The sequence below is a fragment of the Euleptes europaea genome, chromosome 2 (assembly GCF_029931775.1).
Source record: "Euleptes europaea isolate rEulEur1 chromosome 2, rEulEur1.hap1, whole genome shotgun sequence".
Lineage (NCBI taxonomy): Eukaryota > Metazoa > Chordata > Lepidosauria > Squamata > Sphaerodactylidae > Euleptes > Euleptes europaea.
Window position 1 is genome coordinate 1,403,771 of NC_079313.1, and position 12,047 is coordinate 1,415,817.

The 12,047-nt window shown below is 50.9% G+C and overlaps 1 protein-coding gene across 1 annotated transcript in view; it reads right to left on the bottom strand.

Annotated features, from left to right (window-relative positions):
- Positions 1 to 12,047, bottom strand: part of ANO8 (anoctamin 8) — a 50,749-nt gene that overhangs the window by 38,155 nt on the left and 547 nt on the right. The window contains exons 2-3 of the mRNA XM_056867594.1: positions 11,888 to 11,947; positions 3,275 to 3,503 (exon numbers count right to left, since the gene is read on the bottom strand). Of these exons, the coding sequence (XP_056723572.1) occupies positions 3,275 to 3,503; positions 11,888 to 11,947 (289 nt within the window). The remainder of the gene's footprint in view (positions 1 to 3,274; positions 3,504 to 11,887; positions 11,948 to 12,047) is intronic.

Here is a 12,047-nt window from a genome sequence, read left to right on the forward strand (position 1 = left end):
CCAGGTCTCCCCTAACCCACCCCAGTCTCCAGCAGTTGCCAGGGCCTGGTGTGCGTCCGCAGACTTCATAGAATCACAGAGTTGGTAGGGACCACCAGGGTCATCTAGTCCAACCCCCTGCATAATGCAGGAAATTCACAACTACCTCCCCCCCACACCCCAGTGACCATGCCCAGAAGATGGCCAAGATGCCCTCCCTCTCATGATCTGCTTCCTTCTCATGCTCTCACATCTGCAGACTTGAAACCCCACCCCGTACTCCCTGGCCTGGATCCTGGAGTCCCTAAAACTGTGGGGTCCCGTTCAGTATTGGCCATCCCTGGCAGATGTGGTCCAGCGGCAGGTTACACACTCAGGCATAGCCATGGCACAGAGGGAGGGGGAGAGGCAAGCAAACCTGACTCCCCCTCAGTATCTTTCCTTGTCCACCACGCAGAAGAGGAACCGTGCAAGAAGCCTTGCATGCTGAGGAAGGAGGGACGGGCAGACCCAATCCGACCATTGAAACCACCCAGACTGGGAGGCCGTCAGCCACGGATCTTGCTGCAGAATGGTGGTTGACCCCCCCCCATGCCAGGGAACAGCCGAACAATGCCCGCCCACATGCCATTCCCAGGGCTGCTGTGGCATTTCCCGGTCTGCACCTCCCTGCAGGGTTTCAGCCTGCTGCATCCCTGCTGGCCGGCCCCCAGTTCCAGAGGAGACCGCGGCAGATGGCTTGAAGCTCCCAACCACCGTCCTCCTGCTCTTCTCACCAGTCGTGGTCAAGCCCCCACCCCCACAGTTTCTTACCTGGCAGCCCTGCCCAAAGGCCTGCAAGGCCCCCCCTCCCCATCCCAAGACCTACCGCTCCCCTTGCAGCCAAGAAGATGGGGAAGAGGGGAGTTTTCAAAAGCCGGCTGTCTCTATGGCAACCTCCTCAAGGAGAGGACCAGTGAGTGGCTCTCTGTGGGTTTGGTCCTCCCCTGGACCTGCCAATCTAGCCCAGTCCTTCCCCACCTCCCTTTCTTTAGCACAAAATTAAAGGCAACGCTTACATATAATAAGAGAGTAGATGTAAATTAACCATAGCGAAACCTCAGCCAACTCCACATTTGGAAAATTGAGGGTATAGATGCAAAATATTTTTGATAAGATGTTTAGTATTTGGTTGCAAGAATAGTGATGCTAAAACTTCTCTCTTTAAGTTGGGCAGTTATTTTGGTTGCAAAACCTTGATGAATAGCATGGCATTGTAATCTGTCTGATTTGCTTTTCTCCTTTTTGGTCTTTTTCAAATTCATTATTGACACCCTTATCCCCTTTGTCTTCCCCCTTCCTTTTTGTATTTTGTATTCCCCTTATACTGAAAATAAAATTTAAAAAAGAATAGAATCATAGAGTTGGAAGGGACCACCAGGGGCATCTAGTCCAACCCCCTGCACAATGCAGGAAATTCACAACTACCTCCCGCCCCACATACCCCCAGTGACCCCCTACTCCATGCCCAGAAGATGGCCAAGATGCCCCCCCTCTCATCATCTTCATAAGGTCATAGGATTAGCATTGCTGACAGATGGCCATCTAGCCTCTGCTTAAACACCTCCAGGGAAGGAGAGCTCACCACCTCCCGAGGAAGCCTATCCCACCGAGGAACTGCTCTAACGGTTAGAAAATTCTCCCTAATGTCTAGACGGCATTTTGTCTCTCTTCCCGCCCCACCCAGAAGGGGCTACAAGTGCCCCACCAGCAACCAAAAACATCTGCGATGGGCCATTAAAAGACTTGTGCCCAACCATCCCATGCCGGCAGTTTTTGCTACAAGTTCACGTGGACCGGACGTGCCAAAACCCCACGGCCAGTAGCAACCGGACATTACAAAGTGCGGCAAAACAGCAGCGAACCTCACACATGCCGATTGCGTATGTTAATTCCAACACGGGTTTCCCGTCAAGAGACGGATAACCCGTGATGCGAGTGATTGGAGGATGCGCAGGGTAGCGCTAGGGTTGCCCGCCTCCAGGCAGGCCCTGAAGATCTCCCACAATTATAACTGATCTTCATATTACAGAGCTCAATTCTACTGAAGACAAAGGCTGTTTGGGAGGGCGGACTCTCTAGCATTATACCCCGCTGAGCTCCTTTTCGTCCCCATGCCCCACCCTCCACAAACGCCACCCCCAACATCTCCGGGAATTTCCCAAGCCAGAGTTGGCAAACTGCTAGGTAGCAAACTGCTGAGAACAGGGTCCCTTGTATGGTACTTTCAAGTGTGTACAACCGGCACAGTTTCCCCCCCCCCCCCAACTCCCCAAAACATCCTGGAAACCAGTATGGCAAGAGGGCAGAGAATTCCCGGTTATGGGGCAGGCCTTGCCCTCTTGACCTAGAGGAGAATGAATAGGGTTGCCAGGCCCCTCTTCACCACCGGCAGGAGATTTTGGGGGCAGAGCCTGAAGAGGGTGGGGTTTGGGGAGGGGCTTCACTGCCATAGAGTCCAATTGCCAAAGCGGCCATTTTCTCCAGGGGAACTGATCTCTATCGGCTGGAGATCAGTTGTAACAGCAGGAGATCTCCAGCTACCACCTGGAGGTTGGCAACCCTAAGAATGAAGAAGAGTTCGTTTTTATATGCCAACTTTTCCTACCACTTAAGGGAGACTCAAACCGGCTTACAATCACCTTCCCTTCCCCTCCCCACAACAGACACCCAGTGAGGTGGGTGAGGCTGAGAGAGCTGTGACTAGCCCAAGGTCACCCAGCTGGCTTCATGTGTAGGAGTGGGGAAACAAATCCAGCTCACCGGATTAGCCTCCGCCGCTCATGTGGAGGAGCGGGGAATCGAACCCGGTTCTCCAGATCAGAGTCCACCGCTCCAAACCACTGCTCTTAACCACTACACCACGCTGGCTTAGACTTGGCCTGGGTGTGTGTGGGGTATCTCCTCTGACTGGCAGCAGCTCCTCAGGGTCTCCCAGGCAGCGAGAGGTTTTCCCCAGTCCCTGGGATTCTTGTAAGTAGAGCTGCCAAGGACCGAACACGGGGCAAAGAAGCTGCTCCCTCCAGAAACAGACCACTGGTCCAAGAACGCACACGGAGCTGCCATATTCTGAACCAGACCCTTGCTTTTGCCTACTCAGCCGGCAGCAGAGGTCCTTCACATCACCTCCTTGCCTCATTTTAACTGGAGATGCCAGGGATTGAACCCGGGACCTTCTGCCTGCCAAGCAGAGGCTCTGCCGCTGAGCCACGGCCCCTCCCATCTCATCTAGTGGCTCAGGGAGAGCAAGGGGTACCCCCAGAGACATCACCTGCTGGGATCTGAAGTCTCTCTCGCTGGGGAGGCTGCCCGGAATTAACCGTGGCACCTTCTGGATGCCAATCAAGCTATTTGCCACCACGCCCATGGAGACGCCCCTTCCAAAAGGGTCACAGGATCGGAACCCGCTGGGGCTCTCCTGCTTCGGCAGCCCAGCAAACCAGCCAGACCGGAATAGGTAGCAGACAGGAAATGGGTGTGAACAGCTGGATCCAGCCAGGGGTCAAAGAGCAACACGCTGTTCGCATCTGGTCTTGAAAACAACTGGGTTTACCCCCCCAAAAAAGAAAGGCTGCTGGGAGAGGGTGGAGGGGGGTCCCCTGGAAGATGGGAGGTGCCAGTCTAAAGAGCCTGCCTGCGAGGTACCTGGGCATGCCTGATTCCTGGGCGACTATTCGGTCTTGTGGCATTCCTACCCTGCTTTCCTCAAAGAGCCGAAGAAAAGAACTGCTGGATTTGACTGGTGGAGGAGGAATTTGCATTTCTTTATTTATATCCACTTGTCTCCCCACGGTGGTGACTCAAAGCGGCTTAGAACATCGCTCTCCCTGCCGAGGTTTTTTCACAACAACCCTATGAGGTAGGCCTGGTTGAGTTTGTGATGGGCCCACGTTCATCCAGCAAACTTCCATGGTAGAAGGGGGGATTTGAAATCGGGTCTCCCGGCATCCCAGTCTGCCGGTCTATCCACTACTCCACACTACCTAGTACACTGATGCCCCGCCTAGCCCTGTGTCTTGTTTCCAGCAGTGGCATGGCAGAGGCCACGGAAAAGGGCACGGCAGAGGCCAACGGAAGCCTGCAAAGTTCAGCTTGAGAGGTGACGGCTTTGTCGCCAGCATCAGAGGTAGACTGCCTCTGAACCAGGAGGTTCTATCAAGCTATTGCAGCTGATAGGACTTCTGTATAATAGGGGGAACTCAGCTAGGGTCTGCCCATCTAGGCCAGTCGCCAGCCTGACTCATCGGGAAAGCTCCCCTGATCTTTGCCTCGGAATAAGTGGTATACTGCCTTTGAGCCAGGAGGTTTTGTTGCAAGGGCAGGAACCACAGAGGTGGCATAAGGAGAACCCTCCAGGTTCAGACCACTTAGTCCAACATCATGTTTCTCAATCAGATGCAGGGTCTCAAGGTGAAAGCTTTCCCCACCATCCCAGTAACTGTATTCAGAGGTTTCATAGAATCACAGAGTTGGAAGGGGCCACCAAGGCCATCTAGTCCAACCCCCTGCACTATGCAGGAAATTCACAACTACTTCCCCCCCACACACCTCCAGTGACCCCTACTCCATGCCCAGAAGATGGGGGGGGGAACCCCTCCAGGATCCCAGGCCAATCTGGCCTGGAGGAAAATTGCTTCTTCACCCCAAAGTGGTGATCAGCACTACCCTGGGCATGTAAGAAAGGCCCACGAGAGCCACGCATTGACGCAACCCTTCCTGCCCTCCCTCTCATGAACTGCCCAAGTTCACAGAATCAGCATTGCTGACAGATGGGCATCTAGCCTCTGCTTAAAAACCTCCAAAGAAGGTTTATTAGAGGTTCGTGGACCACACCCATCGATGGGACTATCCTCATGGGGTCTCATCCACTTTTCAACCCAAGTCCAAGAAAGCAGTTATCACAGCATCCAGTGGCAATGAGTCCCACAAGGCAATTGCATCAGGTGTGAAGGAACTGCTTCCTTTTGTTTGTCCTGGATGCCTCCTAGTAATTTGGGAGAGGGAGGAAGCGTTCTCTCTTCCCACTGATGACATAATTGTATAAACATCTGACATGTCCCCTCTCAATTGCCCTGATGAGAAGCCCCCAAATCTTCGGCCGCCTCTCTCAGAGAAGGCGTCTCCAACCTCTTTCCTCCGCTCTGTGATCGGCTTTTTCACTCGCGTTAATTCATAATCCCATTTTCGAAGACTTCAACCCCCACTCAGGTTAACAATCCAAAATGGGAAAAGATTTATACAATCTGAAGAGAAACCAGAGTGATCCAAAATTATACCCCCTACTGCTGGGGAAGAGGCGGCATTAAAAAATCACCCAGTTCCACGGGCATCGGAAATTTTGACAAAGGATCCCTCTCTTTGCCCGTTGCCGGCTACCAGCCCCCGCTCAGGGAGAATAAAGAGAGCATTTCTCCCAGCTGTGAAGGAAACAGGCCGGGCATTGTGGGTGCCAAAGAACTCCGTGGTACGACGCTAGAGTGGGCACAGGGTGGCATGGTGTACTCTGACTGCAAGCGAGGCCATCCCATGGCAGACGGGAGGCTGGGCACAGCGGCACCTCGAGCATTCACACGTGCAGGGTCCTTTCTGTCCTGAATCTATTACCGATCAACTTCATTGGGTGCCCCAGGGAGAAAAGGTTACCTGTGTTCACTCACACACATATGAACACACACGAAGCTGCCTTATACTGAATCAGACCCTTGGTCCATCAAAGTCAGTATTGTCTACTCTGACAGGCAGCAGCTCTCCAGGGTCTCAGGCTGAGGTCTTTCACATCATCTACCTGTCTAATCCCTTTAACTGGAGATGCCGGGGATTGAACCTGGGACCTTCTGCATGGCAAACAGAGGCTTCACCACCGAGCCACTGCCCCTCCCCCTGTGTAATTTTATAAGCCTCTATTGTGTCCCCTCTTAACCATCCTTTTTCTAGACTGAAAAACCCGAGATACGTTACACCTTTCGTCACAGGAAAGGATCTCTAACCCTTTGGTCATCTTGGCTGCCCACTTCTGTGGCTGTTACCGCACTAGGTATTCCCAGCGATGTATTAAGAGTTTGAAAATGTTATTAAAATACATCGCTTTAAAAGGGTTTTTGGATGCCACGGCTAAAAAATGGTTGGAAGATGTCTTCACAGCTAAAAGGGCCAAACAAAGTGCGAACTGTATTTTTCATAACAGTTTCAAACTCTTAATACATCGGTGGGAGTACATAGAAAGTGCGAACAGTATTTTTTATAACGTTTTCAAACTCTTAATACATCGCTGGGAATACCTAGTGCGGTAACAGCCTGTATTTCCACCAGCTCTGCAATATCCTTTTTGAGATGCAGTGACCAGAACTGTACATAGTAATCTAACTAAAGCCTCACCACAGATCTGCACAAGGGTATTAGGGTACTGGACATTTTATTTTCAGTTCCTTTCCTAATGACCCCCAGCATGCCCTTTGTACCACTGCAACACCCTGAGTAGCCATTTAATAGGGCTTCCCACAACTCCCAAGATCTCTTTCCCTCTCAATCTCAACCAATTCAGATTCCATCAGCATACATTAAAAATTAGTCTTTTTGTTCCAATAGTGCATCTCTTTACACTTGCCTACATTCTAATTTACCAGGGACAAAATGTCAAGAAAACTGTCCCGTAATTTCCTGGATACCATTTCAAAAACTGCTGCAACATTTGCTACTTCCCAGTTCTCCACTACAGTGGCCGATTTTAGCAGCTAGCTACATACAGAAGAAGAACAGCTGGTTATTATACCCTGATTTTCTCTACCTTTAAGGAGACTCAAACCAGCTTATAATCGCCTTCCCAACAGACACCTTGTGAGGTAGGTGGGGCTGAGAGAGTTTGGAGAGAACTGTGACTAGCCCAAGGTCACCCAGCAGGCTTCATGTGGAGGAGTGGGGAAACCAATCTGGTTCACCAGATTAGAGTCCGCCACTCGTGTGGAGGAGTGGTGAATCGAACCAGGTTCTCCAGAATACAGTCCACCGCTCCTAACCACTACACCACATCAGCTGGTTGCAGATCAACGATTTCACATTTAAGCTCCTTAAGCTCCCTTGGACGTATGCCATTCAGGCCCAGAGGCTAATTTGTTTCCGTTTACCTAGGACTTCGACAACTTCATCTCTAGTTACCTCAACTAGACCTGGTTCTTCAGACCCAAACAAGCATCTCTGGTTTGGTTTGTGCCCCACATTTTCTATAGTCACAACAAACACAGAGAAGTCATGCAGCTCCTCTGCCGTCTCCCCATCTTCCTTTAGCAATCCTTTTGTTCCTTTGTCATCCAATGGCCCAACTGCCTCTCTGGCCAGTTTCCTACTTCTAATATATTTGAAGAAATGCCTATTGTTAGTCTCGATGTTTTGAGCAATGCCCTCCACTCCTCAGATTCTGTTTTCGCTCACTGTGTTGTCAATTTTTGCCCTCCTCTCCATTAACCTCACTTCATAGCATTGCGGTCACTGTCCCCATCTGGTACAACAACATCTACATCCCGCACCAACCTTGAGCCCTGCTCAGAACCGAGTCTGGGGTCACGATGCCTTTGGTTGTCTCTCTGACCAACTCTTCTAACACTCAGTCATTAACAAAATCTAGGAACCTCAGTTCTACAGCATGACTCCAGTACATATTTGACCGATCAATATGAGGAGGAGGAGAAGAGTTGGTTTTTATATGCCGATTTTCTGTACCACTTGAGGAAGAAGCAAACCGGCTTACAATCACCTTTCCCTCCCCACAACAGACACCCTGTGAGGTAGGTGGGGATGAGAGAGCTCTAAGAGAGCTGTGACTTGCCCAAGGTCACCCAGCTGGCTCTGTGTGTAGGAGTGGGGAAACCAGCCCAGTTCACCAGATTAGTGTCCGCCGCTCATGTGGAGGAGTGGGGAATCAAACCCAGTTCTCCAGATTAGAGTTGACCACTCCAAACCACTGCTCCTAACTGGCACACTCGCTGGGAGGATTTCCATTACAGCAAGAGAAGAAACAGTGCCACATACTAAGAACACCTCAACATAATTCCTTGCAATTAGATTATTTTTTAAATCCAAAATAGCAATTATGCTTCACCTTCTTCCTTTCTAGCACAAGACAACTCTAAACTTAAGAGGGAGTTTTAATATAATAAAGGAGTTATAGCTTACTATAACTATAACCTTACTATATGAGGTTAGTTGAAGTCACCCAGTATTACAACATTTCCCACATTAATCACCTTATGTTCCTCTTCATTTCAGGATCTGCCTCCTGGTTTTGATCAAGAATATACCCCATGTTAAAGTAAACACTAAGGCCCAGTATCTCCACCTATAGTAATTCTGTGGGGGAGTTTCTTCCCCATATATTTTCTAGCTTCTTAAACGCTACGGTCTCTTTGCTATACAGACCATTGCCACCCACAACACACCCCTCCCTGTCCTGTTTACAGAATTTGTATCCTGGGATAGTGCCCTGGTGGCCCACTTATTTTCCCCATACCATCAGCTTTTTTAAATGCCCACGATATCTACATCGTTGTTTAGTACCAAGCCCTCCAACACCCGGACCTTGGCTCAGAGACTTCTGGCACCTGTTCCTCATGTCCCTTTCTAAAGATCCCCTCTTCGCTTGTCCCTCTTCACAAAACCTTTTCTTTCTTTCTTTCTTTCTTTCTTTCTTTCTTTCTTTCTTTCTTTCTTTCTTTCTTTCTTTCTTTCTTTCTTTCTTTCTTCCTTGCATCCATCCATCCATCCATCCATCCATCCTTCGGTTCTAGCATGATCCCATTTATATCACCCTAAGCATTCACCGCACCGTCCCTTACAGACAAGTCGTCCTCAACCGGAGGGCCCCCAGACCTTGTGGGCTTCCCCTCAGAAGTGAGTTTAGAAGCTGCTCTGACACCTTCTTGGTATAGAGGGCCCTCAGCGTAAGAGCCAGCGTGGTATAGTGGTTAAATGTGGTGATTTGGAGCGGTGGACCCTGATCTGGAGAACCGGGTTTGATACCCCACTCCTCCACGTGAGTGCCGGAGGCTAATCTAGTGAACCAGGTTGGTTTCCCCACTCCTACGCATGAAGCCAGCTGGGTGACCTTGGACTAGTCACATTCTCTTAGAGCTGTCTCAGCCTCACCAACCTCACAGGGGGTCTGTTGTGGGGAGGGGAAGGGAAGGTGATTGTAAGCCGGTTTGAGTCTCCCTTAGGCGGTAGAGAAAGTTGGCATAGAAAAACCACCTCTTCTTCTTCCTCTTCTCATTCAGGTTCCCTTTCGGTTTGAGTGAACCCCTCTCTCTTGCAAAGGTTTGACTTGTGGCAGGCGGTTCCCCAGTCCCTAACAAACGTAAACCCTCCCTCCCCCCGGCACCGCTTCCTTATCTGCTCATTGATAAGCCTCATCCGTGCCTGTCTGGCTGGCCCTGCAGATGGAGCCGATGGCAACTCTGAGAGCGCTGCTGTGGAGGTCCCAGACTTTCCCTCTTCTTCCTGCTTTCTCCCAGGACATTTCCCAATGGCACAGGTGCCAACATGCGCCATGACTGCGAACGCCTCCCCGGCACTTCCAATCGACCTATCTAGACAGTGTGTGGAGTCTGCGACCTTTGCACCAGGCAGGCGAGCGACCACGTTGTCAGGGGTCAGACTACGTTTCATGCCTGCGTCCCTCATTCTCTGCTTGCTTCAGGACATGTGTGTTCCCAGCACCTGTCACTGACCCTGTTAGAACACAAGAACAAAAGGAAAGCCCTGCTGGATCACACCAGGGCCCATCAAGTCCAGCAGTCTGCTCACACAGTGGCCAACCAGGTGCCTCTAGGAAGCCAACAAGACGGCTGCAGCAGCGGCATCCTGTCTGTGTTCCAAAGCACCTCACAGAATAGGTATACTCCTCTGATCCTGGAGAGAATAGGCATGCATCATGAACATAAGGAAAGCCCTGCTGGATCAGACCCAGGCCCATCAAGTCCAGCAGTCTGCTCACACAGTGACCAATCAGGTGCCTCCAGGAAGCCCACAAGCAAGACGATGGCAGCAGCATTATCCACACCACCTAATATAATAGCCCTGCTCCCCTGATCCTGGAGAGAATAGGGATGCATCACGACTAGTATCCATTTTGACTAGTAGCCATGGATAGCCCTATCCTCCATGAACATGTCCGCTCCCCTCTTCAAGCCTTCCAAGTTAGCAGCCATCATAAGAATATAAGAAAGGCCCTGCTGGATCAGACTCAGGCCCACCAAGTCCACCAGTCTGTTCACACAGTGGCCAACCAGGTGCCTCTAGGAAGCCCACAAACAAGACGACTGCAGCAGCGTCATCCTGCCTGTGTTCCACAGCACCTAATGCAATAGGCATGCTCCTCTGATCCTGGAGAGAATAGTTGGGCATCATGACTAGTGTCCATTTTGACTAGTAACCATGGATAGCCCTGTCCTCCATAAGATCTTAAGAAAAGCCCTGCTGGATCAGACCCAGGCCCATCAAGTCCAGCATTCGGTTCACACAGTGGCCAACCAGGTGCCTCTAGGAAGCCCCCAAACAAGACGACCGCAGCAGCAGCATCCTGCCTGTGTTCAGCAGCACCTAAGATTAACAGGCATGCTCCTCTGATCCTGGAAAGAATAAGGATGCATCATGACTAGTATCTATTTTAACTAGTAGCCATGGATAGCCCTCTCCTCCATGAACATGTCCACTCCCCTCTTCAAGCCTTCCAAGTTGGCAGCCATCCCCACATCCTAGGGCAGGGAGTTCCACAATTTAACTATGTGTTGTATGAGGAAATACGTCCTTTTGTTTGTTTTGAATCTCTCACCCTCCAGCTTCAGCAGGTGACCCCGCGTTCTAGTATTATGAGAGAGGGAGAAAAGCTTTTTCTAAGACTTCAACCCCCCTCAGGTTAACAAAATGGGGAAAGATTTATACCGTCTGAAGAGAAACCAGAGTCATCCAGAGTTATACCCCCTACTGCTTGCCTGGTCCGTTAACTGGAGATACTGGGGATTAACCAGGGAGTTGGATCGGGAGGGAAGAACAGGCTGAGCTGAGAGAGGAAGAGTCCAGGACCCTGAAAACAAACTTTGCATCTTGTGCAACATGGACGACAGCCTGTTGTTCAATTACGGTACGCTACACGGGTTTATGAAGGCGAAACCCGAATGACAAAATGTAAAGATGCTCAGTGTTAACTGATGTGAGAGCCCTACATTTCCTGCATGGTGCAGGGGGTTGGACTAGATGACCCTGGTGGTCCCTTCCAACTCTATGATTCTATGATTTTGGGGAGGGTGAAAGAGTCATGTGGGTACGTCCCAATTTGATCCGGAAATCCACAGTAAGTTTAGACAGCTCTGAGAACCACTGACTTAAGCTAATTTGTCAATGCAGTTCAATTCTATGCAGATTTACTCTGCACTGCTGAACTCACCAGGACTTTCTCCCAGGTAAATGGACAGAGGAGTGGTGCATTCGTTAGCCTGCCCCGTAGATATACCGTTGCCAGGATGTCTGCGTCAGCCTGGCAGCTTGGCTCTAGCGCACCCGCCTGACCCAGCAACTGAGCTCTCGCAAAGTTTACTTTTACTCCTCCCAACAGGCAAACAAAATTGTTCTGCCGGCAGAAGACATAAAATAACACAGATGAAAACTGATCAGATGGCAAGGAGCTGCCGCTGCCACCAGATCTCTCCCTGGGGAGGACGTCTGTTGGCGATTTTCACTCCTGTGAAAGCCCATAACTGGGCAGGACGTTCGGTGGAGGGTGGGGGGTGGGCACACTTCTTGGGGGACCCCTGCCCCTCCTCTGCCGTTCTGCCCCAATCTGCTCCCCCACCCGGGGTCCTTCGCCGGGTTTTCCACGCCTCACCTTGGAGCCGGGAAGGTAAGGTCATCCATGCTGCAGACCAGCCCTGCCTTCTCCGGCTTCCTGCGGAGCAGCCCAGCCGGGCAGAACGGCTCAAGGCATCCCCCTGCATTGCCTGCCTGTGTGTGTGTGTGTGTGTTAAGTGCCGTCAAGTCGCTTCCGA